The sequence below is a fragment of the Camellia sinensis genome, chromosome 14 (assembly GCF_055761805.1).
Source record: "Camellia sinensis isolate YWXY chromosome 14, ASM5576180v1, whole genome shotgun sequence".
Lineage (NCBI taxonomy): Eukaryota > Viridiplantae > Streptophyta > Magnoliopsida > Ericales > Theaceae > Camellia > Camellia sinensis.
Genome location: NC_138974.1, coordinates 54,977,138 through 55,004,279, shown reverse-complemented (window position 1 = coordinate 55,004,279; position 27,142 = coordinate 54,977,138). Strand labels below are relative to the sequence as shown.

Here is a 27,142-nt window from a genome sequence, read left to right as displayed (position 1 = left end):
TAAATTTATAGTAATAAATTTATTAGTCTTTTATTTTTATAGTGATAAATTTATCAATTAAGACGTATAGGTAAATAAGTCTAGTTAATGGAACTAATTGGTAAGTGTCCAAAAAAAAAAAGTGATTTCAAAACTCACGGGTTAACTTTCTATTTTTAACCAATCAAATTATTTTTCATAATATTTTTTACAATAATTATGATGTAAAATCTAAAAATTTAATTTATTTAATGTATTTTATAATTTTAAATTTGTTTTTACATCTATAATCGTGTTAAAAAATTACATCAAAATTATGACATAGGATCCACATTTCCCTTTCATTAACGTACATTAATTATAATTATTATGCACTCTCTCCCTCTCTCTCTCTCTCTCTCTCATGGCATGTAATCTAATCCAATGTCCTTTCTCTTCTCTCTTCTTCTTATCCTCCACTGGTACTGGTGTGATTGATCGCTTGGTCTACTTTCATCCTCAACCAAAAAGCACGCAAAGCAAAAGTATTCCTGCTCACTAATTTCATATAAAACCCAGAAAAAAAAGAAGAAAACTGTCGAGAATTAAGCATATACAGAGAAGAAGAAGAAGAAGCTCGATCGACACAGTCTCGTTGTTTTGTTTCTCTCTAAATTCATGCGAAACTGAAAAAAAAGACTCTGAGATGAAGCATATAGAGAGAGAGATTAGTGTTGTGGAGTAGATTGGTTTTTCTGAGATAGCGCGTTTCAATGTCTGGCCATGGGGAAGGCACGACGTTGGAGTACACTCCCACTTTCGTTGTCGCTGGCGTCTGCACCGTCATCGTCGGCATTTCTCTCGCCGTCGAACGCCTCATTCACTACACCGGAAAGGCAATCTCTCTCTCTCTCTCTCTCTCTCTCTCTCTCTCTCTCTCTCTCTCTGTTTTTACTCTGTTTTTCAATTTTGAAAGCTTCTCTTTCTATGCAGTATCTGAAGAAAAAGGACCTGAAGTCTCTCTACGAAGCTTTACAGAAAGTAAAAGAAGGTATGAATTCTTGGTTCAATTTCATACTAATTAATTTTTAAAAATCTGAGTACAATAATACTTTTGATTTTGTGTATTCAATGAATGTGTGGGTGCAGAGTTGATGCTGCTAGGGTTCATTTCACTGCTTCTGACTGTACTTCAAAGTAGTATTACCAAGATATGTGTGAAGGAGGGCTTGACCCATCACTTCCTTCCTTGTAAATTAGCCTCCGAAGGAGGAGAGTCTTCTTCTAATTCAACTGGAACAACTTCCCATTATCAACGTTTGCTAGCTGAAGCAACTTCAGGGACTGGTTACTGTGCCGGAAAGGTCATCACATCACATTAACACCCTCCCTCTCCTGAATTTTACATTTATTGCATTTTTTAAAAAAAACTTTATCTATCTATGTTTATTATTTATTTATGGTCCTAATCAGAAGTTTATAAGGTTTGTTGGGTCCTTCCACAAAGATGTGAGATTGAGTTAGGGGAGGTGGCATCTGTTGATCTTGAGAATCATGAGAATCCTATTTAGCTGTCATTTTGTTCTCCTGCTAACAACCACCTTACATCCTTAATTCAATCTAATTTGGATCTCAGTCTTTATATTAATTATATAACTGTTTTGATTTGGATTGTGTTAAAACATGCTTATGGGTTATAATATGTACGATTAATTTGGTAATTTGGTTCCATGATAAGTTCATATTCTAATTGTTCACTGTATTTTTTATTTTTTTTGATCGGCGAAAGTTAGTAGTTAGTTGTTAGATTAGCACCTTATTATCTTTAATTTGTTGCGCATAAACGTCGATCCACATTGATAAGTCCAATTCTTGAAGGTTTTTGAATCTTGTTTTGTTGTCTTCCCGCAGAAGATGGTCCCATTGTTGTCTGTTGAAGCATTGCATCATCTACATGTCTTTATCTTCGTGCTAGGCTTTGTCCATGTGACATGTACTGTTCTCACTGTTGTAATTGGAACGGCAAAGGTGAGTACGATATTTGTTTCTAATTTTCTCCAAGCTAAATTTTGCAACTAGTTATTGTTGATACTTATTAAATGTATTATTGTGCTGTGCGTTATTATTTTTTTGTTTGTCATGGCATAGATACGTCAATGGAAACATTGGGAAGATTCAATTGCAAAAGTTAATTATGATACGGGACAAGGTGAGGGTTATCGCTCATTAAAACTTGACATAATTTGCTGTTTCCTTGACCATTTTTATTAAGTAGAGAACCACATGCTAGTCATGTATGCATTTTCATGATAAATGTTTATCACTTTAGGAGTATATCAAGAAAAATTGTTCAACACTGATCATATTTCAACTTAAAAAGGCCTTTAATTCAAGTACATGAGGTGGAAATGCATAATGTGTACATTTAAGGTCTAGGTGTACAGAATGATAGTTAAGACTTCTGCAGCTATGTTGTTGCTGCTGCTGTTATTAATATTATGAAAAAACTATGTGAAAGGAAGAAGAAAGTAAAGAGTGAAGTGACCTGTTATTTTTTCATAAGATCGTAAAGATAACTAATTGTTTTGAGCTGATTTGCTTTGATTCTGTGTCCTGTGTAAAACAATTTTTTATCTTGTGCATAATACTTCTAATCTAAGTACATTATTCTGCAGTTCTGAAACCAAAGCTCACTGATGTCCATCAACATGCCTTCATCAAGGGCCGGTTTCTGGGTTTTGGTAAAAATTCTGCTATTTTGGGCTGGTTGGTAAGTTCCTACCTTCACTCTCTTTTTCGGTAAACAAGTCTTTTTATGGTAGACTGTGACGGCCATTTTGCAGAAAATAATATTATGTTTGATATGCCTGCATACCTTGGTCCTATGATGCACTCATTTTTCTCCTAATATATTGCTTTAGCCTGTACTGTTTTTCTTTTCTTTTTTTAAATTTTTTCCTTCATGGTGAGATTCAACATACTGGTGTAACATCATAAGTAAGTTGAGGCTTGGATTCCATGCATAGGCGATTTGTATTATTATTGTTCTAAAGGCAATAATAGTTTACACCAACTTGTAACCCTTCTCCAAAAATATTCACCTATTTTCCTTTAACCTTGATGAAGGTGGAAGTTAGGTCTTTAAAACAAACTATCAACATAATTTACGTGGTATTTGATACCTTCGCAGACCACCAGATTCTTTTTCCCCAGTCCTTGTTCTGAGGCCTGTGGAGGCTAAATTTGTGTGCTCGAATTCTAAGTTTATCATAGTTTCATATATGTAGGTACAACTGAATAGAAACCAGCGTTGTCGAGATAAAGGGTCCACAAATGGCAACCAACATATACAATTTAATAACTGTAGCATATATTTATTGCTAATGTGTATGATCTGTCAATTGTATTACGATGTCATACCATATATTCCTATATGGTACATATGAAACATGTAAAACACAAGCAATAGGCACATCATGCAAAATTTTCAATTATTTTTGCTTTATTTAATAAAAATTAAATTCTAACTCAGCCTTCCCCTCACCAAGAAAAATAAGATTCTAACATGTTAAAGGTTAAAGTACTAAAAGGTTGTTTCTTTCATTCACAAAAAGACCAACCCTTTTCTTTGCGGTGCTCATATAATGCACCGTACAATTTTTCTGCCTTCATTATCTTTAACATAATAGTGTATTTAAAGGTGTTATAGAGGCTTATAATTAAACGTAGATTTCACAGACTTGGAATTTTAAAGCTATTTAAAAGTTTCAGTTCAAGATGAAGCTATTAGAAGTTTGAACCAAAAAGACATTGAAATATCTTAAATGTGTTCTATAACTAAAACATACTTGCATCGCATATGGTTTTTCAAACAATATTATTCATTTTATTATTTTTTCATTGGAGCAGTGAAAGGGTTCATAGATTTAGGAGACTACAGAGTTTTTAATTATTTACTCCCCATTTTTCCCCCAACATTTATAAATTTTTATTTCAAGACACAATATAAAAATGCTAAATGCCAGTGGAAATATCAAAACTATTATTTTTGGTGATAATGTGATACACAATCTAAGTATCTAACTGCTATGTCTACTTTGATGGAGGACAAAATGGAATGAGTAAACACATTAAGGAAAAATAAGTTGCCTTGGCAATAAAAGATAAGGGAGAAAAGAGAGATGGTGGAGGTTTCATGCTTTTTTGCTTTTTGAGAAGGTTTCATTGATAGTAATTTCAATAAAGGGTGGAGGAGATTGATTTCCTTTTAGCAGATAAACAAGCTGTGTCCTTTCATGTGCAGAATTCCTTTATTCTTATGCACGCATATAGACAAACACAGACATATGTATGCTAACTTACAATAGGCTCATACATTTTTTTATGTTTTGCCTTTTGTTTTCAACAAAGTAACATGGTGGAGAATGATGGGGAATTCAAGTTTTGAATGACCTGAACAGTGGGTTGCTCAAGCTCTGTTTGAAAGATTAACAAACTCGAAATGAAGATTGGACTTGGCTCAATTATATCAGGAATGATAGAACAAGCTATATAATCTGAAACCACTAGTGGCTATTATTTTGACTAAATGTGCAAGCCATTCCTGTAACACAATTTTTATTGAACTTTTCAGCATTCCTTTTTAAAGCAATTTTATGGGTCTGTCACCAAATCAGACTATATTGTACTGAGACTTGGTTTTGTCATGGTAAGTATCCAATTTCCTGTTAGTATCTGACTTTAAATTTCCTGATTTTTTTTATTGTTACTTCACAGGCATTTGTGTTAATGTTGAATTTATTCCATGTGTAGACACATTGCAGGGGAAATCCAAAGTTCAATTTTCACAAGTACATGATCCGTGCTTTGGAAGATGATTTTAAGAAAGTCGTTGGTATAAGGCAAGTTATAGCTGGGATTACCTGTGCAAATTGTACAGCTTCTTATTTATTCTTCTGTGTTCGCTGGGTGTATTGCCAAAAATAAAATTCGAAAAGAGAGAGGATGACATTTGCAGCTGCTGGTTTGTCACTACCCAGTGCTGGGAGGGGTAATCTAGGGATATTGTCTCAAAAACAAAAAACAAAAAATCTTTTTATTTTTAATCTGCATCTTGTTTAATATCTAATTTGGCTTGTTGCAGTTGGTATTTATGGATATTCGTGGTCGTCTTCTTGTTGCTGAATGTTAATGGTATGTTACTATATAAAGTTACTATGAGTCATTTTAAATTACGTTGCCGAATGTTGTCAAGTGATTTAATTATTTTCTTTTTTGCTTTGATATTAGTTTCTTTTTTTCTTTGTTTTGGGTTTAACAAGAGGTTATTGTGATCCACTCAATGCTTAGGTTCTTTACTTGAAAGGAAGTAGAGTTTTTTTAGTCTGTTTTATTGGCAACTCAACTCAAATCAATAAAGCATTTTTCCAACTTTTCTCTCTTTTTTTTTTCTTCTTTTTTTTCTTTTTTCATGTTGAGTTTATGAATAATGATAAAGTTACCCCTCTCTAATAGCTTAAGTTTTTAGATGAATTGGTGGTAAAAAAATTTATCATGGTTTCAGAGCAAAAAATAGATCTTGTGTTCGAACCTCATGGTCTAACCGACAATTCTAATACTTGCGTGTGTTTGACTCACTTTTAGAGGAGTGACCACACGTGCAAGGGCATGTTAAGTATATAAATAATAATAAAGTTACTCCTCTCTCTAACAACTTAAGTTTTTTGATGAGCTTGTGGTCAATAATTTAACAATTATTTATGCATGAGTGTAATGTCAAATTAGAGGGAAGATTTTTAACTTTACACTTACCTACAAGTTTTTAAACACAAAAGTTTGTCTTCTTCCAATTGTTTGGATTCTACTGCCAAGTTTTTATGATATTCATCGTCCTCTCTTGTAATCGTGTCGCTGTATTATTGTTTCTGGTTTTGGCAAATATATGTGTGGATCATTAGATAAAAATTGATGCATTATTGGTTTGTTTTGCAGGATGGCATACATATTTTTGGATAGCTTTTGTTCCTTTGATTGTGAGTTGTCCTAAATATAATCGCTGCACTTATGCATTTTTTCCTATCATACTTACCTGCTCATTGTTTGGTTTCACCTTTTGAAAAATATATATTAATTGGAGACATGCATGTTGTTAATCTTATGGCCATTTGCTGTTTTATATGACTTTATAAAACCCATCTAGTTTTCAAGTTTGTCACCTTAAGTTGTGTTGAAATTTGTAAATAGTACACGCTTTTTCCAAATAACATGTTTATTGTGCTTGTAACACTTTGTAGAAAGTATTTATCCTACATGTTTTCTTCTGCCGTAGCCGGTGGGTTTCACATAGAATACACTGTAGTGGCTAATGGGTACTCCATTGAAAGCGTTCCGTTTAAATACAAGTCAATTCTAATTGTTTGCTACTGAATGGGTTTTGTAAATCTCGTTCCAAGATCGATCCTTGTGCAAAATTTGTCTTTTCCTCTCATTGCAATTTCATTTGAGATGCACACAGATGAATGAACATAATATGAAACTTAATATTACATTTATCTGAGTTATTATTACATCGCTTCCATTCATTAATTTTATTTTTTTAAAATTTACTTTTCAGCTTCTACTTGCTGTGGGAACTAAGCTGGAGCATGTAATCACCCAGTTAGCTCACGAGGTTGCAGAGAAACACATTGCAATTGAAGGGGAATTAGTAGTGCAACCTTCAGATAATCATTTTTGGTTCCATCGGCCCCCCATTGTGCTCTTCTTGATACATTTCATACTGTTCCAAAATGCTTTTGAGATAGCATTTTTCTTCTGGATATGGGTAAGATGATATATGCTATCGCTGCTTGTCATCTTTTGGTAAACTAGTAATAATTTCTGTGTGGATATTAATCGCATATGCTTTTGTTGCCTGTAGTTGCAATATGGCTTTGACTCCTGCATAATGGGACATGTCCGTTTTATTATCCCCAGGCTCATTATAGGGTGAGAACCATTGCCCCATTTTCACTTTGATATTCTTTCTTATTACAGATATTTTGATGTGCAATTATTGTGATGCTATGGGATTTGTATTTATTCTGTTTATTTACTGTTAAAATTCCAAATAACATTATCATTTCGACTTTTTAGGGTATTTGTTCAAGTACTGTGCAGTTATAGCACCCTACCACTCTATGCCATTGTGACGCAGGTAATGTTCAGTTGCAACTTATCATCGGAGTTACAGTTTAAATTGGCAAAACTGACCATCCCCTTTTTTCCCTTTTTCTTTTGTGGTAATGAAATGAAGATGGGAAGTTCATTCAAAAAGGCAATATTTGATGATCATGTGCAAAAGGGTCTTGTGGGTTGGGCTGAGAAAGCAAAGATGAAGAAGCACTTGAAGACAGCAACTAATGGTTCGGGCCAAGGCAGCTCAACTGCTGCTTCTATAATGGGAGTTCAGATGGGAAGAGTTGCTGGCAAGGGATCTGCACCAGAGGAGATTCAGCCCACAGCTGGTTCTTAAGTACATTGAAATGAGCTACTGATATACTGGAATATATTTGTAGGCACAGGCTTGTCTCTTATGTATAAATCTGGTTGATTTTGTAGAACAATCGCAGTTGCGATGTAGGAATGTTTTATATTGAAGTTAATTGTATGTCACCATGTGTGTGTATTTTGTGGGCTTAACCGAGAATTATATTGTGCGAATTCAAATTATGATTTTTTGTTTTTTGTTTTTTTGCTCTTGGACTGCTGCTGAAGACACAAGTTTTAAATTATTTTCAAACTTGACTTGTTTATTTTTTAAGATCCAAATTCAAGTCGTTTAGGCTTCGTTTGGGAAGTCTAACTTAGGGTTTTTTTTAGTTATTTTAGTCACAAAAAACAAAATATGCTTTTTAACTTAATAAGACAAAAGATCAGATCCAACTTATAATCATTATATTCTTTCTTTTACAAAAAAATCAAAAAAAGGCAAAAGTTTTTTTCAAATCAGGTTTTTTAGCCTTGGTTAAAATAGTCAAAAAAAAATTAAAAAGTCAACTCATTTTTCAAACGAACCCTTAATTTTTGTTTTTTAGTGCTTAAAATTCTTATAGAGCTAAGTAATAAAAACTTTAAAAAATTAAAATATGTACCTTAAACTTATTTATGTAACAAATTTATTTTTGATTCAAATAACAAATAAACTTTACAATTTTGATATTTTTATGCTGAACTCCCATTTATTTAGAAGTAAAAGAAATACTAACAAATATTATTTTTTTGAATAATGCTTGGGATTCCCTTTTGGGGGTCACCCCCTCACCCCCCTTTGCCACGTGGCGGGTGGTGATTGGAGGAGCAGGAAAAAAAAGAAAAAAAAAAAAAAATGTAACCAATGAGAGAGAGAGGGGGTCAAAGGGGGTGGGTGGAAAAGGGGGATGAATCATTATTGTATTTTTTTTTCATAACTAATGAACTATTGATAAAAATAGAGTCAAGTGCTACGTGAGTTGTTCAAAAATTTAATATAATTATATTATACTTGTAAAATTTATTAATTTTTTTTTGAAATAGGATCAGTGTAATTTAATATAATTATGCATTTGCCAATGTCTGTTTGCCAATAAAAAAATCAAAAGAAGATACGCCACTGATGGCCAACTCATATTTTCAAACAAATCACTTGGTGGGAAAAACTCGGCAACCTTTTCCAACAAAGCTCATATCCATGGACGACAATGTCGTCACCGCCAAAAAGAAGAAGAAGGCTGCGCCGCCCATCACGACCACCACCACCAACAACAAGAGACCACGACGGGTCACGCGTACAAAACCTAAATGCAAAGAAGAAGTAGAAGAAGAAGCAACAACAGGGGTGGACATTGAAGATTTGGGTTTTTGCAGAAACGAAACCCTAGAAATTAGGGCTTCTCTCCTAGAATGGTACGACCTCAACCAGAGAGACCTCCCTTGGCGAAGAATCAGCAGCAGTGATGAAGACCATGACAAAGACGCAAGTGAGACAAGGGCTTATGCTGTATGGGTTTCTGAAATTATGCTTCAGCAGACTAGGGTTCAAACTGTAGTCGACTATTTCAACCGTTGGATGCTGAAGTGGCCTACTCTTGCTCATCTCGCTCGAGCTTCTCTTGAGGTTTTTGTCTATCTCCCTCTGTTTATGTGGTTGATTGATTAAATCTGTGTCAATAATGTTGAGATATTGGGGATTAAATGTTGGCTTAATGTGTGCAGGAGGTAAATGATATGTGGGCAGGTTTGGGATATTACAGACGGGCACGGTATCTACTAGAGGTGAGCTCTTCCTTTGACTCTTGTGCAAGACTATTTGATATGAATCTATTTCTTGTTGGGTTTCATTTGGTATTTAATAATGGCATTTCTAATGGATATGATGATTCAACACAATCTGGGGGCTTTTTTTTTTAATAACAATGTAATGAGATGATTGAGAAGGATGATCTGCTCTTCTCCACTCATTGTTTCAGTACCAAATCTGCCAATAAATAATCATCATTGTTTAGTTGATTGATAACTATATTTTTATTTTGTCGGACCTTCCAAAAGGGTAATTCAGATTTAGCGTTCAGTTCATGGAGATCACTCCTGTATTTGCACTCAAAGGAGGATGCTCGGTCCAACTTACCAATGTCGGTGAAAATGTCTTGCCAATTACAAGTGATCTTGCTCCTCATCTGAGAAATTATTTGCAGCCTCCCCATGCAACATTGCCACCTGCGACAATGATTTATAGATTTTGTAGGCAGCCTTTCCATCCAAAACTGACACTTGTAGTACTTATCAAATTACCATTTTGGTGTTAGAACAAATTGGCTGCTCAAGTTGTAGATTTCTTAGGAGTTGAGGGCTTAGAGTTCTTCTTCCAAGGCTCAGTACTTCCATGTAAAGAACCCATAAAACTTGTTTGGTCAAATGCATGAAAGCTGAACCATGAGAGAGGGTTGGTTCAATCTTTTTCGAAAACACAAAATAAAGAAGTCTTATTTTCTATATTTAAAAGATCGAGGAGTTCAGATATGAAATAATTTTCTTTACACTGCAGCATAGTATGCCATATTCTGTAACTTCTTTTTGTCTCTCTTTAACCTGTTAGGGAGCAAAAATGATTGTTGAAGAAGGAGGTGTGTTCCCTAAAACAGTTTCAGCTCTTCAGAAGGTCCCCGGGATAGGAGATTACACAGCGGGTGCAATTGCCTCCATAGCATTCAAGGAGGTGGGTACTTGTGTTAATTTTTATGTTAGTCATGCAAGGAGCATCTTCTTTTATTCCATAATCTAAAATACTTTATATTTCAGGTGGTGCCTGTGGTTGATGGAAATGTAGTTAGGGTGGTTGCTAGATTAAAGGCTATTTCTGCAAATCCCAAAGAGTCGGTGACAATCAAGAACTTTTGGTGAGTTCCCAAACATGGTTGCACATACTAATCTCTTTGTCCCCATATATAGGTTACCATCAAATAAACACTATTCTTGACACACACAAAAAAAAATAAAAAATTATTCTCTTACTAGGATTTCATAATAATGTTTTTCAAGTTTTTTCTTTTCTCACTATGCTTTATATTTTTCTGGACCAGGAAACTGGCAGGGCAATTAGTTGATCCTTCTCGGTCTGGAGATTTCAACCAGGCCCTAATGGAACTTGGTGCAACAGTATGCACTCCCTTGAACCCTAGCTGCTCTGTTTGTCCTGTCTCTGCCCACTGTCGTGCACTATCTCTTTCCAAACAACATACATTAGCACTAGTTACAGATTATCCTATAAGGGTTGTAAAGTCCAAACAAAGACATGATTTTACTGCCGTTAGTGTTGTGGAGATATTGGAAAGCCAAGATATGATAGAGGAACTTCAATCTGATGGTAGATTTCTTATTGTGAAGAGGCCAGATGAAGGTTTGCTTGCTGGCCTCTGGGAGTTTCCATCTGTCCTGTTGGGGGTAGAGACTGACTTGGCCACAAGGAGAAATGCTATTGATAAGTTATTGAAGAAGTCTTTCAATCTAGACCTTAAGAAGTCTTGTACTATTGTTTTGAGGGAAGATATTGGAGAATATGTCCATATTTTCAGTCATATTCGTCTGAAGATGTATGTGGAGTTATTGGTTTTATGTCTAAAAGGTTTGTTCTCCTTATTGACACGCACACACCCACACAGCACACAGAGACACGCATGTGGGACGTGTGTGTGCATGCCCACACACATGCACATTTTGGTGCACACGCTCACACGGATAGTAATGAGTAAGCTCTCTGTGTTATATTTAGACTTTTCTTTGCTTGTGATGGCATGAAGGTGGGACACATGTTTTGCATGAAAAACCAGACAGCAAAACTATGGCTTGGAAATCTGTCAATAGCGAGGCCCTTTCAAGCATGGGATTAACATCTGGAGTACGAAAGGTAACATTAACATGGAAAATGCTAGTGGGTGCCGGTTATTGGTTCCCACGTTTGTTTGATTTGGATCATGTACATGACTGGTCTATGTTGCTGACATTTGATATTTTATGTGATTGATGGTCTGTTCCTTTTGCCTATTGATTTTCAGCCTTTCCTTTTCTTCTTGTGTCATCAAATTATTTACTTACTTTTAATGGAGGAAACATTTATATTAGCTGTTTTGTTTTTGGATAATGTAAGGTCTGGTACTATCATTGTCTTTCACATAATAGCCCTATTAATGTATTCGAGCTGTAATTGCCTTAACTATCTGTATTTACATTGTCAATCATTTGTTGCACAAATATCTTTCTGATGCAGGTTTACTCTATGATTGAGAAGTTCAAGCAAAACAAATCTAAAACCATCCCAGGAAAAGCAAGAGAGAAAAAGAAATCATGAAACTAAAGGGTGCGTGACGTAGTCAATCAAGATGCTAATTGTGTAGATTGCTTCAAGGTTTTCTCTTCCAGAAGGCTGCACCATTTGGTTGGTAAGCAAACATCTGCGTGTAAGAGTTCACAATTCACCTTAAGATGGTTTTTATTTGCTGCATGTGTTTTCATAAACAAATGAGTATTTATGCACATCATTAAAATTTATGTTTAATGACCATTTTGCTATGCTTCTGTATTGCTCACCTTCTGTATTCCTCACCAGATATGGCATAATTTCCCCAATTTCTATGCAAATGAAGGAATGTGCCTTCAAATCCCATTTGAGGTTTTTTAATTTTTATTTTTATTTTGTGCTACAGGGCAATTTTCATTGGTCAAATTTTGGATAACCTATTGACGATATCTTAAGACACGAGTCATCTTTGCATTTACTATGTGCTGCAAGGTTGTTTTTCATCATATGAGATGATCCAATACCGTGATGTAATTTATTTGCAGTTGTAAACTAACTCACTCTGCTTTTAACATTATTGCTAATACTATTGTTGTTGATGTTGTTATTACTACCAATAATAATGATGTTGAAGGAGAGGTGGCTGTAGTGTAGCCCAATTTGCTTGAAGAGTTACTTTTGTTTTAATGCAGTCAATTTATTTATTTATTTTTTATTTTTTGGGGGGGCATCGCCACAGTGGCATCACTCTCAACGCTTTATTCTAATAGCAAGGGCATTGGTTATTCGAAGAGAGGATATAACTTCAGTGCAGAGAGTATGAATTCCCACCAGTTGGTCATCGGAGTTTGGAGCAACAACCTCTAACTCCTGCTGCATTGGTGATAATCAAACTAAACCTAACTTAATTTGTTTTTACATGTTTGGTAGTGGGCCATGTAACTTGAGACTTTTCAAAGGCAGTAACAAAAACTTCAAACTAAATTGAGCCAGCCTTTTTAAATTAAAGCATTTCAAAAAAGCCTGCCTTTGAAAACTTCAATTCTTTTAAATCGATGCTTTTTGGGTGTTTGCTTGACAACTTTTAAGCTGTTTTAACCTTCTTAAGCGATTCTCTTTTTTTTTTCTCCTAAATATTTCTTGTTTGCATTTTTATAAGAAGTTAGAGAAAAAAAAAATGAAGTTATTTAAAAAATGTTGTGAATACAATTTTTATTTATTTATTTATTGCCATATGATGCTTGTGAGATCAATGATATTGTGAGATCAATGCATTTTTATATTCAAATATTTCTTCTTAGAACGTATGATTTGACCCCATAAGCGGGACGAGACCTAGGTACTCGGTTATTTTCTGAGTAACAGCATGGGTTGACACTAGCAAGAGAGCCAAGATTTGGGGTGTGGAATGTAAATTCATGAACTTTTGGGCAAAGCCATATGTTTTTTTTATTTTTGTTTTTGAAACATGAGAAAAATTAGTGGCATGTTGTTGGCTTTTTGGCTTTCGAAGGTTATTATTGTAATTGCGAGCGTTCCAGCAAGGATCAATCAGTCCTTACAGAAATTTAATTTCCAACCAATTATCAGACAATTGTGTTTTAGTTCTCTCAGCCTTAATGAAGAAGATTTTTACTGGTGGCTTGATTTAGGAGAATTAAGCAAAATATCAATCAAATAAAGAACAACTGAAGCATTTCATTAGAATGAAAAACTTACAATGATTCAAACTCAGCCTCGTAGAGGTTTACAGCGACAATCTACTTGAAACTACTCCTATGAATGAAGTGCAGTGCAGAATTTAAAGTACTGGAACGTAAAGAACAGGAATGTAAAGAACAGGAAATGTAAAACTAAATAAAGTAGAATAAGACTGGTTTTTTGGATTTGAGTCTGGGGGCTTTTTCTGGGGCCTTCTCTGCTATTTATACTGCTCAAGGATGACCATCGAACTGTATTTCCAACCGTCGAACTGCTCCTCCATGATCGCTAATCATGTTGCCTCAAGATTAGCTCCATTACGCCATCACTTGCAGTTAGGCTTCCCTCCTAAATTTGAATTTAAATGTGAGTAACCGTTGATGCCACATCACCTTGTATCTCTTTGTTGATCCACTGCTACTCAGATCTCGTAACAACCAATACTAACTGTCACGTGTACGATCAGGATCGAAGATTTGAATAGTCTTCATGTACTACCCCTACTTTGCCACGCGTCGAATTGTAACTGGCTTGTACAAAATATGTAGCCAACATTACCCCCCGCACTAATATATCCAATACTTGGTGATATTAGTGGATCAAGGTCTTTTTCCCACGTCTTAGAACGTGCATGGGTTTTGCATTCTCCCAGAAATGCAACTGTCATTCATCATCTGCATTAAACTCTCCTTCAATCTTTTGAATAACCCCACTACCTTAGTATTCGAACAGACTGATACATTTTTTATGGCCGAATCAATTTTTCCCTCCATTGATCGAGCACACGAAGAGTCATATGATGACGCTGTTCTTCCTCGAAAGAACCTCCATGCATTAATTAGCCACCTTTACCCACCTTTCTATATTCAGGTCATGAATGCCTTTGCAAATTATCAACCCTTGGACTTCGAACATATTGCCCTTAATCTTTCGATTCAGAAACTCACAAATATGGACATGGGAAGTTCTTCTTCTAACTCACCCTTGGACTACGAACAAACTACTCTCAATCCTTTGATTTAGAAAGTTGCAAATATGGACATGGAAAGTTCTTCTTCACAACCCTCTGTATGGGACAAAGCTGCGACTTCTTCCTCTTCTGGGGCTTCTAACTGGACAAGCTGGTCAAAACCTAAGGCTTGTGATTTGAGGGAATGAATCAACAATCATTTTGTCGAATTTACTGACCCTTTAGAGTTCCCCTCTCATGCGCGAAGCTCGGTGGTCTATCCCTACATGCCCATTGACCATCGACGCAGTTTTGAGGAGAATCTACTTGTGGCATGGTATACATCCTCTATACCTACAAAGATAGTGCACGCCGCCTGATGCCTAGAAGAGGCACAAGGGTACAATCCATCATTCTTAGCCTAGAAGGCGAAGATTTGTTCTTCTGACTGGCTCGATTATATTAATGCCCTTGTTCCATCTCCTGAAATAGAAGCATCCACACCTTCCCCTCTGCCAAATCCTTACTGGACAAAGAGATTGAGGCTTGCCCTCTCCGCAGATAAGATCTTTCCACCTTATAAGCCTCCACATTCCCCTACTCCAGCTGAGCGGAAGTAAGCTCAACTTCTTCTCGCGACTTTCTCTCACTTGTCCTTCAATGTTCTTGAGGACGAAGTCCCTCTCAATAACCTTCGATGGGCTTGTGATATTCTGACTCGGGGTCATATCCTCAATCCCCTCGCCCAAGCAGAGCTTCACATGTTTTTGGACCAACTTTCATTGCTTCTCTACTGGCATCGGACCTCTATGGCCACCACACAATCTTTAGATCAACTTTCGTCCCTTCGAGTTCATGCCCAGTACGAAGCGGAGAACTTCATTGAAGAATTCGATGATTTCAAGAATAAAGATTCTGCGTACTGGGATGACTTAGAGATAGACGAATTGGAACAAGGATTGAGAGAAACAGCATTCGAAATAAAGGCTGAAGAGCTCTTTTACGAAGTAAGAGCACATCAACTCATGCAGCCAATGTTAGAAGAAATAGAGGATAGAATAAAGAAAGAACAGAAATTCATTGATCATTGTTGGACTAAATTTCATGATCTTGTTATTTATTCCATTCCCTATTTTTATGAGCTGGAGTTTGTACCCAAATAGGGTCATTCGATGTAATTGCTTTGGTTTTAATACCACTAAGACTTTTTCTTTGTTTGGTATGGTTTGATCTTATCTCCATTTGTCTTTAAAAGCAAATTCAGAGCTTCGAACTGAACAAGCTTATCCTTCGAATTTGGACTCGATCGTTTTAAATGAAACACTAAAAGAACCAACAATGAACCTGTCCAATTTATGGAATATAGTTAACAATTTTTGTTGATTTTCATTTAAAATTGGTGCTTCGAATTTAACAATCTTACCCCTTAAAGCTTGTTTCGATCATAACCAACATATAGTCATGGTTAGTATGATCAATCAGTTTTAAATTGACGATTTTTTCCTTAGAATAACAGTCCATACTTTCAAAAATATGAAAGCTCCTTTTTAGGGCTGCACTATTTTAGTCTAGAAAGAGAACCTTTCTTAAATACAAACCAATTATTGGTTTTGATGTTTCGAACAGCAATTCCCACCCTTAAGGGATCTCAAGTCTTGCTTCGAAGGACATTACTTTCCTTGAGAAATCTAAAACAGGTCTTTAATTTCTTCGAAGTAAACTAATACTTGAGCATTCTTTCATCCATAAGTATGAAATGTACTTCGAAGCTGGCTTTTTAGTTTCGAAGCCGTTTATTATTTGACTTTCGGCGCCAAAATTTGGTTTCGAGGCTAAATACTATATTTCGAAGCTGGCTTCGACATCTGGGATGTGTTTTTCCCTCCAAAAGTATCAATATTGGAGAAAGCTCTTCGTGTTTGTATTTTTAGTACTTAACGAATTACGCGACATATCTCCCGGACACAAAGGTTTTTCTTTTAAAACCCTTTTTATTTCGTGCTCTGAAATCATTCGCTCGCTCAACACACAAACCCTTTGCCTCTATCGATCTTCCACTTCTCTCTCTACTCCCCTTCTTAGCTTCATCCTCCGAAAAAGTGTTCTATCAATGGCTTCTTCTTCATTGAAAGTGCCAGTCATAGAGTGTGTGAGCCCATCTGTAACCCTGAAGAGGATCATCGATGTAGAATGTGAGAAGTACAAGGCTGGAGAGAAAAGTGCCATCGATAGATGCATCTCTATCCCTCGTCGTCATGAGCAACAAGACTATGTGCTTAGGCCAATATTCAAAGAGGTTCTTACTGAGCTTTCAGTTCTATATCCTCGTCTAGAAGACCATTGTCTCATTTATGAAGGTGGCCTTGATTAGAGGAACTGGAGGACGAATCGCCCCCACCGATGTTGGCCCACAGTGAGACCAGAGTGGCAGGAATGGTATGATCGAGTTGTCCCTAATAGGACTTTGGACCTTCAAGAACTCTGCCTCCTCGATGCCCTCCGATTATCCAGGGTAACTATTCCTGAAGACCCTTTATTAATTCCCGCTGCTCTGTGCTTTTGGAATTCTGTTTTTAATTTCTTCCAATTTAGATGTGTGATGATGGCCCCTTCTGTCCTTGACATTTGCCATCTGTTAGGATTATCTCCCATTGGAACCCCCATTGGACCGAGTTATCCTGACCTAGCAGTCTCGTTGTCCCTCTCTTCTCTTAACTCATCCTATAGTGACTTTATCAAGGCTGAGAATAGAAGGGAGGGTCCTGTGATCAATAGGGAATTCTTTTCTTTCTTATTATATTGGCTTTGCAAGTTCCTTTTCTGCACCTCTTCTCAAAGAATCATGCCCGAATTTGCCCCTCTTGCTAAAGCCCTTGTTTTTACAGAAAATGGTGGCTTTAGCTCCATACGTTCTAGGTCACGTATATAGAGTTTGTTCTCTTTTCTGTGAGAAACCCTTAGATGCCAATCAAGGGGGGCCATTTTGGATTCTTCAGCTTTGGTTTTTTGCTTATTTCACTGAGTTACAATCCAAATGCCTTAAATTTTTTGAACCCAACCCTCCTACTCATGGCATGAGGCTAGCCAATGCTTCACTTTATCCTTCTACTTTTGCTTTTTACTTCTCTTTCTTCCACCAACTTCCAGTTTCTCCTCCTTCCTACTACTTCCGTCCTTTCGAACCCATCACCATTAGCCCATCTTGGTTGAAGAATTTCTTAAGTGATAGGCTCTGTGCTTCACCTACTCATAAAGACATATGGGCCTCTATTTTAATCCCTAGAGAATTATTCATTGGGACCTTGAACCCCAAAGCTTACAAATGCATTGCTGAGCCCTACTGTCCTGCTCAATTTGCTAGACAATTTGGCTTCTCACAAGGGGTCCCAATACCTCTCTGCAGTAACACTAATTTAAGTCTTACCACCAGGGATTTGAAAGTTCGACGGTTCAGACTAGAAGAGGCAACTTCTAAGTTTATACAAGACTTGATTGATTTTGAGTATACCCATTTTCTTCCTCAAGGTAACATGTTGAAGAGGTACCACAACTCGTGGGCGACCAATATGGAAGTATACCTGGCCTTTTCTTCTCAAGGCCTACTAATGGTGTTGGATGTGCCCAAGCCCAAAGGAGCTGGAATTGTTGCTTTTTCCACTGCTCTTACCACTTCGGTTTCTGTGCCTGCTACTACACAATCTGCTCCTGCTGCCTCAACTCCTCCTAGAGTTACGCGAGCCGCCTCAAAGAAAGGTATGCCCCCTTGTCTCTTCTCCTTTTACCTTCTTTATAATGCTCTTAGCCTTATCTTTAGTTCTTCTTTTGCGAAGGTGGTGCGGATGCCTCACATGGAGATTCTCCTCAGAAGACCCGGGCTCTAAATCTTCTCAAAAGCAAACAGCAACAAAAGAAAAGGAGAATTTTACTTGAGCCTAAAAATGAAGTACCTGAGGTTCAAGCAGAAGAAGAAGAAGAAACTCAAGAGCAAGAGTCACCCCTGAAAAGAAGGAAAAGAGTGACTGTCCCTTCTTCTGACTTGGTTCAAGATGAGACAACAATACAGAGAACAAAGAAAATAAAGATGACTGTCTCTCCTTCTGATTTTGTCGAAGATCCTGTATATGAGGCAGCTGCCAAGGCAGTAAAGCAGGAACACTCTAAGGCCATAATCGTTTTCGAGAGAGCTGAGAAGAGACAGTAACAACAATTTCTGAGAGATGAAGCTGATACTGCTGCTGCTGATGCATTACAAAGGGAAACTGAAAGAAGGCAACAAATTGCCAAACATTACTCCCTTCGTAGCTCTCCTATTATTACCAACACTTCTGAAACAAGTAATTTCTTTTATGCTTCTGTTGTTCTCCCTTGTCAAATTTTGGTATTGAAACTTGACATTACTTTACATTTCTTCCTTTTGCAGCAACAACTACTGAGTCGATTCTTCCAATGAGGACTCCCTCAGTTTCAGTTGAGGTTGATCAGCTACAGAACGTGAGGACTATTCAAATCATCCTTCCACTTCCCAAGCCTGCATTTGATGTACCCTCCTTGAGACCAAGCATTCCTAAATTTCTTTCTTTTGGTTTGACTCCATATCTTCCCCATCTGACCTTTGACCCACCTCAATTCGGTTCTCTTTCGAACCTTGCTCTTCCTCTTTCTTCCAAGGAAATTCCAACTGTCACCCCATCTCTGATGGCAGTTGATTCTCCTATAAAGGGTACTGGCAGCTCTCCAACTCATGGTTTATTACCTCTGCCTTGTTCCAGTTCCTCTTCCCTTGACCTACTGGTGGCTAGGACCATAGAGACTGCTGAAGATGCTCCACCCATTTCTCCTATCCCTATGCAGTCCTCTGTGCCTTCCACCACAGCTCTCTCTGCGCCCCTCATGTCTACGGAGGAGGTAGATATCTTCGAAGCAAGACTAGCCAGTCTATTCGACATACCCTCTACCTCTCCAATAGCCAATGATGAAGCTGAGCCATTAGTCTTAGCTAACTCCTTGCTAGAAATTCTTGAAAGCTCCTCTTTCTCTAGTAGCAAGCCTTCTGAACCTCTAATGGACTTAGACACCTGCCTGGAACTATTAATCTCTTTTTCGAGGATCCCTTTTGAGGCTTTACAAAGGCCTATAATAAGAAATGGGTTCCTTCAGTGCTGTAAAGTTACTGAGCAGTCCGGCATAAATGTCTCGAATCATCTATCTCAGGTAGCAGCTACCATCGACATCTACATCAACATTTGTCATGCTGCCAGGGCTGCATAGGAGAAATTAGTGAGAGACCAGGGCTTTGTTTCCACAGTACATGCTGAAGTCTCAGGGCTAAAGGAACAACATTCCTCTGTCTCCCATTTTCGGACTCAACTACTGAAGAGGAAAGCTCAACTTGAAGAGGAGCTATCTGCAGTAAACCAAGCCTTAATCTGAACTGACACCAAAATACAAATCACCAACCAAGGATTGGCCGATCGAAAGGAAGAAATGACTACAGCTATTTAGGTGTTTTCATCATTTAACAATAGGAAATCTGTTGTAAAAGAACAATTAAGACATTGTAATGATTTTTGGGCCAATTTATGGCAAAATGTACTCAACTCTTTGTGAAGGATAAATTTTTATTTATCATTTGAGTATTCTTGTGTTCTTGTACTTAGTGTTTATTTTATTCCTTGTGTTTCCCAAATGGTTGGAAAATAAGGCTTCAAATATCTGCCGTTAATCTTTTTGGGATGTACATAACCATTTAAATTTCTCAAATAGTATGTTCCAAAAGACAGGACTCTATGAACTTGATATGGTATTTCCCAGTTAGGTAACCATTTGCCAAACTTATGGCTTTTATTTCCTATTGGGAGTATTGTCTTCCATACCAAATCACCTTCATCAAAGCCAATGTGTTTGACTTTCTTATTATAATTTTTGGCTGCTTTCTTCTTTTTGCAAAAGAATGCTATTTAATGCCAGAATTCTAACTTCATCTATGCTTTCTAACTCCAACCACATACTCTGATGGTACTGCTCAGGATTTAACTGGTCTTGGCATCTTACCCTCAAGGACTTAATATTAATCTGCACAGGTAGTACTGCATCATGCCCATATACTAAGGCATAAGGAGTGACTCCTGTGCTTGACCTTGCGGAAGTTCTATAAGCCCACAACACATCCAATAATAAGTTATGCCAATCCCTAGGACTGTCTTCCACAACCTTTTGTATTCCCTTTTTCAAGGACTTATTGGATAATTCAGCATGACCATTGCCTTGTGCATAATAAGGGGTGGAATTAACAAGGCTAATTCCAAATTCTGCCACAAAAGACTTCACCATTTTCCCATCGAACACAGTCCCATTATCAACAGTTATAGTTTGTGGGATGCCAAATCTATAGATTAAATCCTTAATAAATCCAATAACCTCAGTCTGGTCTACAGCTTTGTATGGCTTAGCTTCGACCCACTTAGTGAAGTAATCAGTGGCCACTAGAATGAAACAATGATGCTTCGAAGAAGGTGGGTGTATTTTTCCCATCATATCCATGGCCCATCCTCTGAATGGTCAAGGCTTCACTACTGCATGTAAGTCAGTTATGGGTACATACCTTGTGGTGCCATGCTTTTGACATGCCTCGTAACCCTTTGCCATATTCTATGCAATCTTTAAGGGTAGTTGGCCAATAGTAGGAATGCTTTCGAAGCAACCATTTCATCTTCACACCGGGCTAGTGAGCACCACAGATGCATTCATGAACCTCAGCCATAGCTGTTAATGTTTCTTTTGGGCCTAAACATTCCAGCAATAAACCATCTTCCCCCCTTTTGTAAAGAGCATTACCGTATATGATGTATTGCATAGATTGCAATTTAATTTTTCTGCTGGCCTTCGAGGACGGGCCAGCCAAGTACTGCATTATTGGATGCCTCTAATCCTGTTCCTGTAAGTCATTATGATTGACTTCCAGGACCACATTCCTTTTATTTAAAGATGGTATTGATTTCTGGTATGTTGTTTGGCTTATGTCCCTTTGAATATTATCCCTTCGCTTGAAATTCAAAACTTTCTAAGACACATCATTAGCTCTATTATTCAAGAATCTTGGGACATGAGTTACATTTTCTATTTGAAATTGAGAAAACAGATGTAATGCAACAACATAGTATGGTAACATGCTTATACTTTGACATTTGAAAATCCCTTTTACTTGGTTAACCACCAATTAAGAATCTCCAAATATGTCATCTGCATGAACTTGTAGTCCAATAAGAATTTCCAATCTCACTATTAAGGCTTCATATTCAGCTTAATTATTAGAACAGGTAATTTTATCTACTCTGAAACCATGTGTGGTTTCTATTCCTTGTGGTGACTTAATCACTATACCAATTCCAGTTAGGCCATTGGCTTTCGATCCACCGAACCACATTTGCCATGGCTCAACACTAGTCATACCAAATTCCATTATCTCTTGGCTTTCTGTTTGAGATGGATGATCTGCCAAAAAATTGGCTAAAACTTATCCTTTTACAGCCTTTTGGGGAACATATTCTAAATGAAATTCTGACAAGGCTAATACCCATTTGTCAATTCTTTCCCTCAACATAGGTCTAGATAACATATACTTAACCAAATCTGTGATTGCAATTACCAAGACAGTTGTAGGCAAAAGATAATATCTTAATTTCATTGCAGCAAAATACAATGCAAGGGACAGCTTTTCTACAATTGAATATTTACATTCACAAGAATTTAAAAACCTACTAAGGTAATAAACAACTTTCTTCTTGCCTTCTTCATTGTCTTGGGTTACGAAAGCTCCCAATGAATCTTCTGCTGCAGCTATGTACAACTTCAAGGGCTTATCACCCTTTGGTGGCATTAGCACTGGAGGGTTGGCCAAGTAGGCCTTGATTTTTTCGAAAGCAATTTGATGCTCTATTGTCCATACAAATTCCTCTTCATCTCTTAACCTTAACAAAGAAGAAAATACTTTAGTTTTCCCTGCAGTGTTAGAAATGAATCTTCGAAGAAAATTAAGGAACTTTTATAATTCCTTCTTACTTGATGGGGGCCTGGCTTCAATGATGGCTTTGGCTTTATTCTGGTCAATCTGTATTCCTTTCTTGTGTACTACATAGCCCAAGAAATTTTCAGATGATACGCCAAAAGCACACTTAAGAGGATTGAGTTTCAACTTGAACTTTCTTATTCTTTCGAAAGCTGCTTCTAAGTGAAACAGATGCTCCTCCATGGATTGGGATTTAACTACAATATCATCAATATAACACTCTAAATACCCTCCAATGAGGTCGTGAAAGATAGTATTCATAGTCCTCTGATATGTAGCCCTAGCATTCTTCAGACCAAATAGCATTTTAACCCATTCGAAAGTGTCAATATTTCCAGGACATCTGAATGCTGTTTTGTGAACATCCTCCTCTGCAATGCAGATTTGGTTATAACCAGAATGCCCATCCATCATTGATAAAATTTGATGCCCTACTGAACTGTCTACCAGCAAATCTACTATAGGCATAGGATACTCATCTTTTGGAGTTGCTAGATTTAAGTTTTTAAAATCAATGTATACCCTCATTTTACCATTCTTCTTAACTACAGGCACAATATTAAATAGCCATTCAACATACCTGGCTGTCCTAATAAAGCCTGCCTTGAGTAGTCTAAGAATTTCCTCCTTAACTTTCTGAATCACTTCTGGACCCATTCTTCTTGATTTTTGCTTGTATGGCTTGAAGTTAGGCTTCATAAGGAGCCTATGTTCCACTAATGACCGATCCAATCCTGGTAGTTCATTATAAGACTATGCAAAACAATCTTTATATCTCCTCAGAATAACCAACAACTGGTTCCTGTTAAGAGCATTCAACCAAGCACTTATATAAATGGGTTGTTGTACAGAACCTTCCCCTAAATTTATTTCTTCTAAGTGGTCTTGTATCTGAAAACTTACTGAAGCTCCTTCTTTAATTCCTTCTGGCTTCGAAACAATCTCTTTGCTGTGTTCTGTTCCTAGGTTCTTTGATTCGACCTCTTTACCCTCCTCCTCATAGACAAAGTCTGTCCACAAGGCTTCTTCTTCCTGTATTTCCTAGACTTTTGTTAGAATGTCCAATGCACAGTATTTATCAAGGGCCAAAACTCTGGCTTGTTGCTGCTCCTGTTTGTAGCCAATTATCATGGCTTCTTTCTCTTGCTCCTGCACTTTTTGGACTATTGACTTTACATCCAATATTGAAAACTTAATTAGAGCCAAAGACTTGGCTTCTGGTGCTTCATCGCTTTGCCTACAACCAGGCATCATTGTCATCTTTAACGATAACCTCTTCATCAGCACTCTCCTAGACTAAGTGCTTCAGGTGTGTCACTTCCTCATCAGCCGTCACTTCGGCTGAGCCATCAGATTTTCTCAGTATACTGAGCGGTGTCACTCCCTCAATATACAACTTGGCCTCTGCGAAGTCTGCGCAGGCTATGAAAGGTTGAGGATCTGCATCAATTTCCTCTGTCTCTCCATTGCCTAAGGCCATCATTATCTTCTGATGCAAAGAGGAAGGCACACATTTGTTAGTGTGAATCCAATCTCTACCAAGTAAAGCATTGTACTTAGCATTACTGTCGATCACGAAGAGCGCCGTCATGCAGTCCCTGGTTCCCACACTCAGGTTGATGGATAGAATTCCCTGAGCCATCTGTATGTCTCCAGCGAAACCAGCAATGGTTGTACTGGTTGGGATTAACTTGGGATTCTTTTTCTCTAATTTTTTCAAGGAAGATTTCGGTAGTAAGTTCACCGCTGCCCCATTATCCACCAAGACTCGGTTCAACTGTATCTCATCGAAGAAGGCCTTAATATACAAAGGCTTGACATGTTGTGTCATAGAATTTGAGGGATACTCAAAAGGATATGAGAGGTTAATACTCACAACTTTTTCACTCTCATATTCAGTTTCCATTGGGCTAACCATTCCGGAATTATCTTGCACCATACTCACTTGTGAGTCTTCGCTAGAGATTGGAATTGGGTCAATTTCTTGCCCCACTGGTTCTCATCTCCAGTTTGGAATTCATGCGGTAGTATGTGTACCATGTTCACGGACACTGAGCCAAATTGGATGGCTGGTTGTGTCTGTTTCTCCTTTTGGCCACCGTGTTCAGTTACTCCAGAAGCATCCTCCATGCTGCTCTCTGGCACTTCATCCTTCGAATGGTCTGTCACGACTGGTTTTTCAACCAGAAATGTTTGTTCAGCCATGAAGGCTTCGAACATTTCTTCCTCAACCATTTCTTTCTTTTGGCCTAAGCCAACTTCTTTCTCCGTCTCGCTGTCACTCTCCATCAATGCCTTCTCCAATCCCGCTAAACTAGACTTCTCTCTAGCTTTTAGTTCAGAGTGAACTTTGGCCAACTGTTCTCTGCTGCAACCCATTTTGCCTTGTAGAGTTGGTTTTGGAGTATGGTCTGACTTTGGATTCTTCTTTCCTTCTGTCTGTACCAATGAAAAACTCTCTCCATTCTCTTTCAGGTCTCGCTGGTACTGAGTGTACCTACGCTGAATTTTTCTCCTTTGTGATCTAGAAATTACGGGGACCATATCTAGTTCTTTTGTTTTTGGGTGCTTAAGCAACACCCAATTGTTTGGAGCCACCAAAGGAGGCTTAACCATCCTGCCTTGATTTTCAATTACACCTCTTTGGGTAAACATTTCCCTAGGTTTATTCTGAATCACAAACCAATCTGGGACCCCAGGTACCCATGAACCTACTGACCCAGCCGTTGAACTGCTTCTTTCCTCCTTCGAAGCCATCTTCGAAGCTAGCTGCGAAGGCCACTGCTTGGTTCTGACTTCATGCTTGGGGTCTAACTCAGGCCTTCGATGAAGATGTCCACTTTCTGTCTTGCATGAGGCTGGTCTAGGGGGCCAATCTCTGGCTTTGATCCCATAAACTGAACCTCTCCCCAATCTCCTCTCAGAATGACAGCTCTTCATTCTGTAATAATTAGGCGGCCTGGATTCATGTAAAGGCCTTTTGCCTTTGGAATGCATCCTATCAGCTGTTGGTTCAACCCTCAATGGCTGCTTCCTGACACCAGATGGATATGGCCTTTTATTGTAAGCATTGGTTGGTTTAGGACGTCTCTGCATATCCTTGTAGTATTGCTTCCCATCAATTGGAACTCCTTTCAACCACTTGTAGCTTAGTCTGCACCTACGACACATCCTCTGCATTACAACTGCTTCTAAGGAATCGTCATCCAGTGTTTCTCCCTCAGAGTCTTCGCTCTGGTGTGAGAAACCTTGTCCAATAGTTGGTAGATTTCCAGTGTCTTTCTTGATAGTTGTGTGGTTGGCCACATGCATCTGCACATTGACTTCTTCCAATTCTTTCAAAGACAGGTTCTGAAAATCCGGCATAATGACATTGGCTGCCACCTCTCTAATTTTCTGGAAATGGATTACTGTCGATCCCCATGGCCTTTTCAGCTTTGGCTGGGAATTTCAAACTTCCTTTTCGAATTTGTTCTTGGATCCTGTCTCGAAAAACAATACAGTTCTTAGTCGAGTGAGACCAAGAATTATGTCATTTACAATATACTTTTCCTTTAAGTTCTTCAAGAGATGGAATTTTAACCCCTTTTGGTAACTTAAGGAAGTTGGCCGCAAGCAAATGATCAAAAATGTCATCTGCCTTAGTTAAATCGAAAGAGTATTTCCTGTGAAGGTCTTTCTTTTTAAACTGCTGGTCAATTGTTGTATCCTTATGAATTAATGCTTCACAGATCACAGGTTCTTTCCCTACAATCTCTATTGCATCAATCTCATAGCTAGGATCTTTGTAGTATGTCTTGTATAATGCATTATTTCGATCTTGTTCCTCTTTTGGTAATGATTCATACCTAGATACCTTATAAGTCAGTTACACTAAGTCCCTGAACTCTGTTGAGTCAAACTTCTTTCGAAGCCTAAACTCTAAGCCATTTTGAGCCAATCTTACGAATTCTGGCTCTGGCAAGATGACTCTACATTTATTTCGAGCCCTTTTAAATCTGGCAATAAACTGAGTAACCTTCTCTTCAGGCCTTTGACTCAACTTTGCCAGGTCTGCCATGGAAACCTTTGGCTCCGATTGGAAGAATTGGGCATGAAATGCCTCTTCCATTTGTTGCCAAGTTTGGATTGAGCCAGGTGTAAGGTTAATGTATCATACAAATGCTCCCCCAGTTAGAGAGTTTGGGAACAGTCTCAGCTTCATATAGTCATTATTAGTAAATTCACCAAATTGAGCAGCAAACCTAGCAATATGCTCCACTGTTGATTGGTTTCCATTCCCATAAAAAAGGGCGAAATCTGGTATCCTGAAACCTCTTGGGTATTCATGTACCCTATCTACCCATTCTGGGTATGGTTTTCTGTACACAGGAGTCTGGACCCCCCGAGCCATCGGTTCACACATCTCCCTAACGATGTCAGCAATTTGGTCCCTAGGGACCATATTTTGTGCCTACCGAACCACTACTGGAGAAACAAAAACAGGATTTGGTGGGCAAACTTGTGCTTGTGGTCCTCTTGGTCCATAAGGTGGTATATTTGGGACTGGTTGTCCCTGCGGTGCAGGTTGCTGTTGGGGGTGTGGGTAACCCCTTTGAGCCTATCCTGCGAAAAGTGCTAGGACTGGTGTTGTGTCTCTTCCATTTGTAAGAAAACCTTC

General features: G+C 37.8%; 2 protein-coding genes across 4 annotated transcripts; both read left to right on the top strand.

Annotated features, from left to right (window-relative positions):
• Positions 1 to 295: 295 nt before the first annotated feature.
• LOC114296330 (MLO-like protein 1) lies at positions 296 to 7,683 on the top strand. Of its 2 annotated transcripts, none has more exons than XM_028240630.2 (14): positions 296 to 854; positions 952 to 1,009; positions 1,108 to 1,322; positions 1,870 to 1,986; positions 2,107 to 2,167; positions 2,634 to 2,728; positions 4,592 to 4,666; positions 4,771 to 4,859; positions 5,102 to 5,151; positions 5,950 to 5,990; positions 6,572 to 6,781; positions 6,878 to 6,945; positions 7,093 to 7,153; positions 7,253 to 7,683. In XM_028240630.2, the coding sequence occupies exons 1-14, from the start codon at positions 732 to 734 to the stop codon at positions 7,469 to 7,471; spliced, it is 1,482 nt and encodes a 493-aa protein (XP_028096431.2). In that variant the 5' UTR covers positions 296 to 731; the 3' UTR covers positions 7,472 to 7,683. The 2 variants fall into 2 exon arrangements, with proteins under 2 accessions (XP_028096431.2, XP_082760208.1); XM_082904082.1 differs by having other exon boundaries at positions 469 to 875; positions 906 to 1,009.
• Positions 7,684 to 8,415: 732 nt separating this feature from the next.
• LOC114296332 (HhH-GPD base excision DNA repair family protein) lies at positions 8,416 to 12,438 on the top strand. Of its 2 annotated transcripts, none has more exons than XM_028240633.2 (8): positions 8,416 to 9,091; positions 9,190 to 9,249; positions 10,070 to 10,189; positions 10,273 to 10,370; positions 10,554 to 11,095; positions 11,271 to 11,377; positions 11,738 to 11,909; positions 12,174 to 12,438. In XM_028240633.2, the coding sequence occupies exons 1-7, from the start codon at positions 8,591 to 8,593 to the stop codon at positions 11,816 to 11,818; spliced, it is 1,509 nt and encodes a 502-aa protein (XP_028096434.2). In that variant the 5' UTR covers positions 8,416 to 8,590; the 3' UTR covers positions 11,819 to 11,909; positions 12,174 to 12,438. The 2 variants fall into 2 exon arrangements, with proteins under 2 accessions (XP_028096434.2, XP_028096435.2); XM_028240634.2 differs by having other exon boundaries at positions 11,738 to 11,927.
• Positions 12,439 to 27,142: the final 14,704 nt, after the last annotated feature.

Excerpts from the sequence above, each read along its gene's own strand:
- LOC114296330 (XM_082904082.1), top strand. The coding sequence starts at position 742 with ATGGGGAAGGCACGACGTTGGAGTACACTCCCACTTTCGTTGTCGCTG. Across the intron at positions 5,991-6,571 it reads TAGCTTTTGTTCCTTTGATT|CTTCTACTTGCTGTGGGAAC; the intron begins GTGAGTTGTCCT and ends TTTACTTTTCAG. Across the intron at positions 6,946-7,092 it reads ATCCCCAGGCTCATTATAGG|GGTATTTGTTCAAGTACTGT; the intron begins GTGAGAACCATT and ends TCGACTTTTTAG.
- LOC114296332 (XM_028240633.2), top strand. The coding sequence starts at position 8,591 with ATGGCCAACTCATATTTTCAAACAAATCACTTGGTGGGAAAAACTCGG. Across the intron at positions 9,250-10,069 it reads GGGCACGGTATCTACTAGAG|GGAGCAAAAATGATTGTTGA; the intron begins GTGAGCTCTTCC and ends TTAACCTGTTAG. Across the intron at positions 10,371-10,553 it reads GTGACAATCAAGAACTTTTG|GAAACTGGCAGGGCAATTAG; the intron begins GTGAGTTCCCAA and ends TTTCTGGACCAG.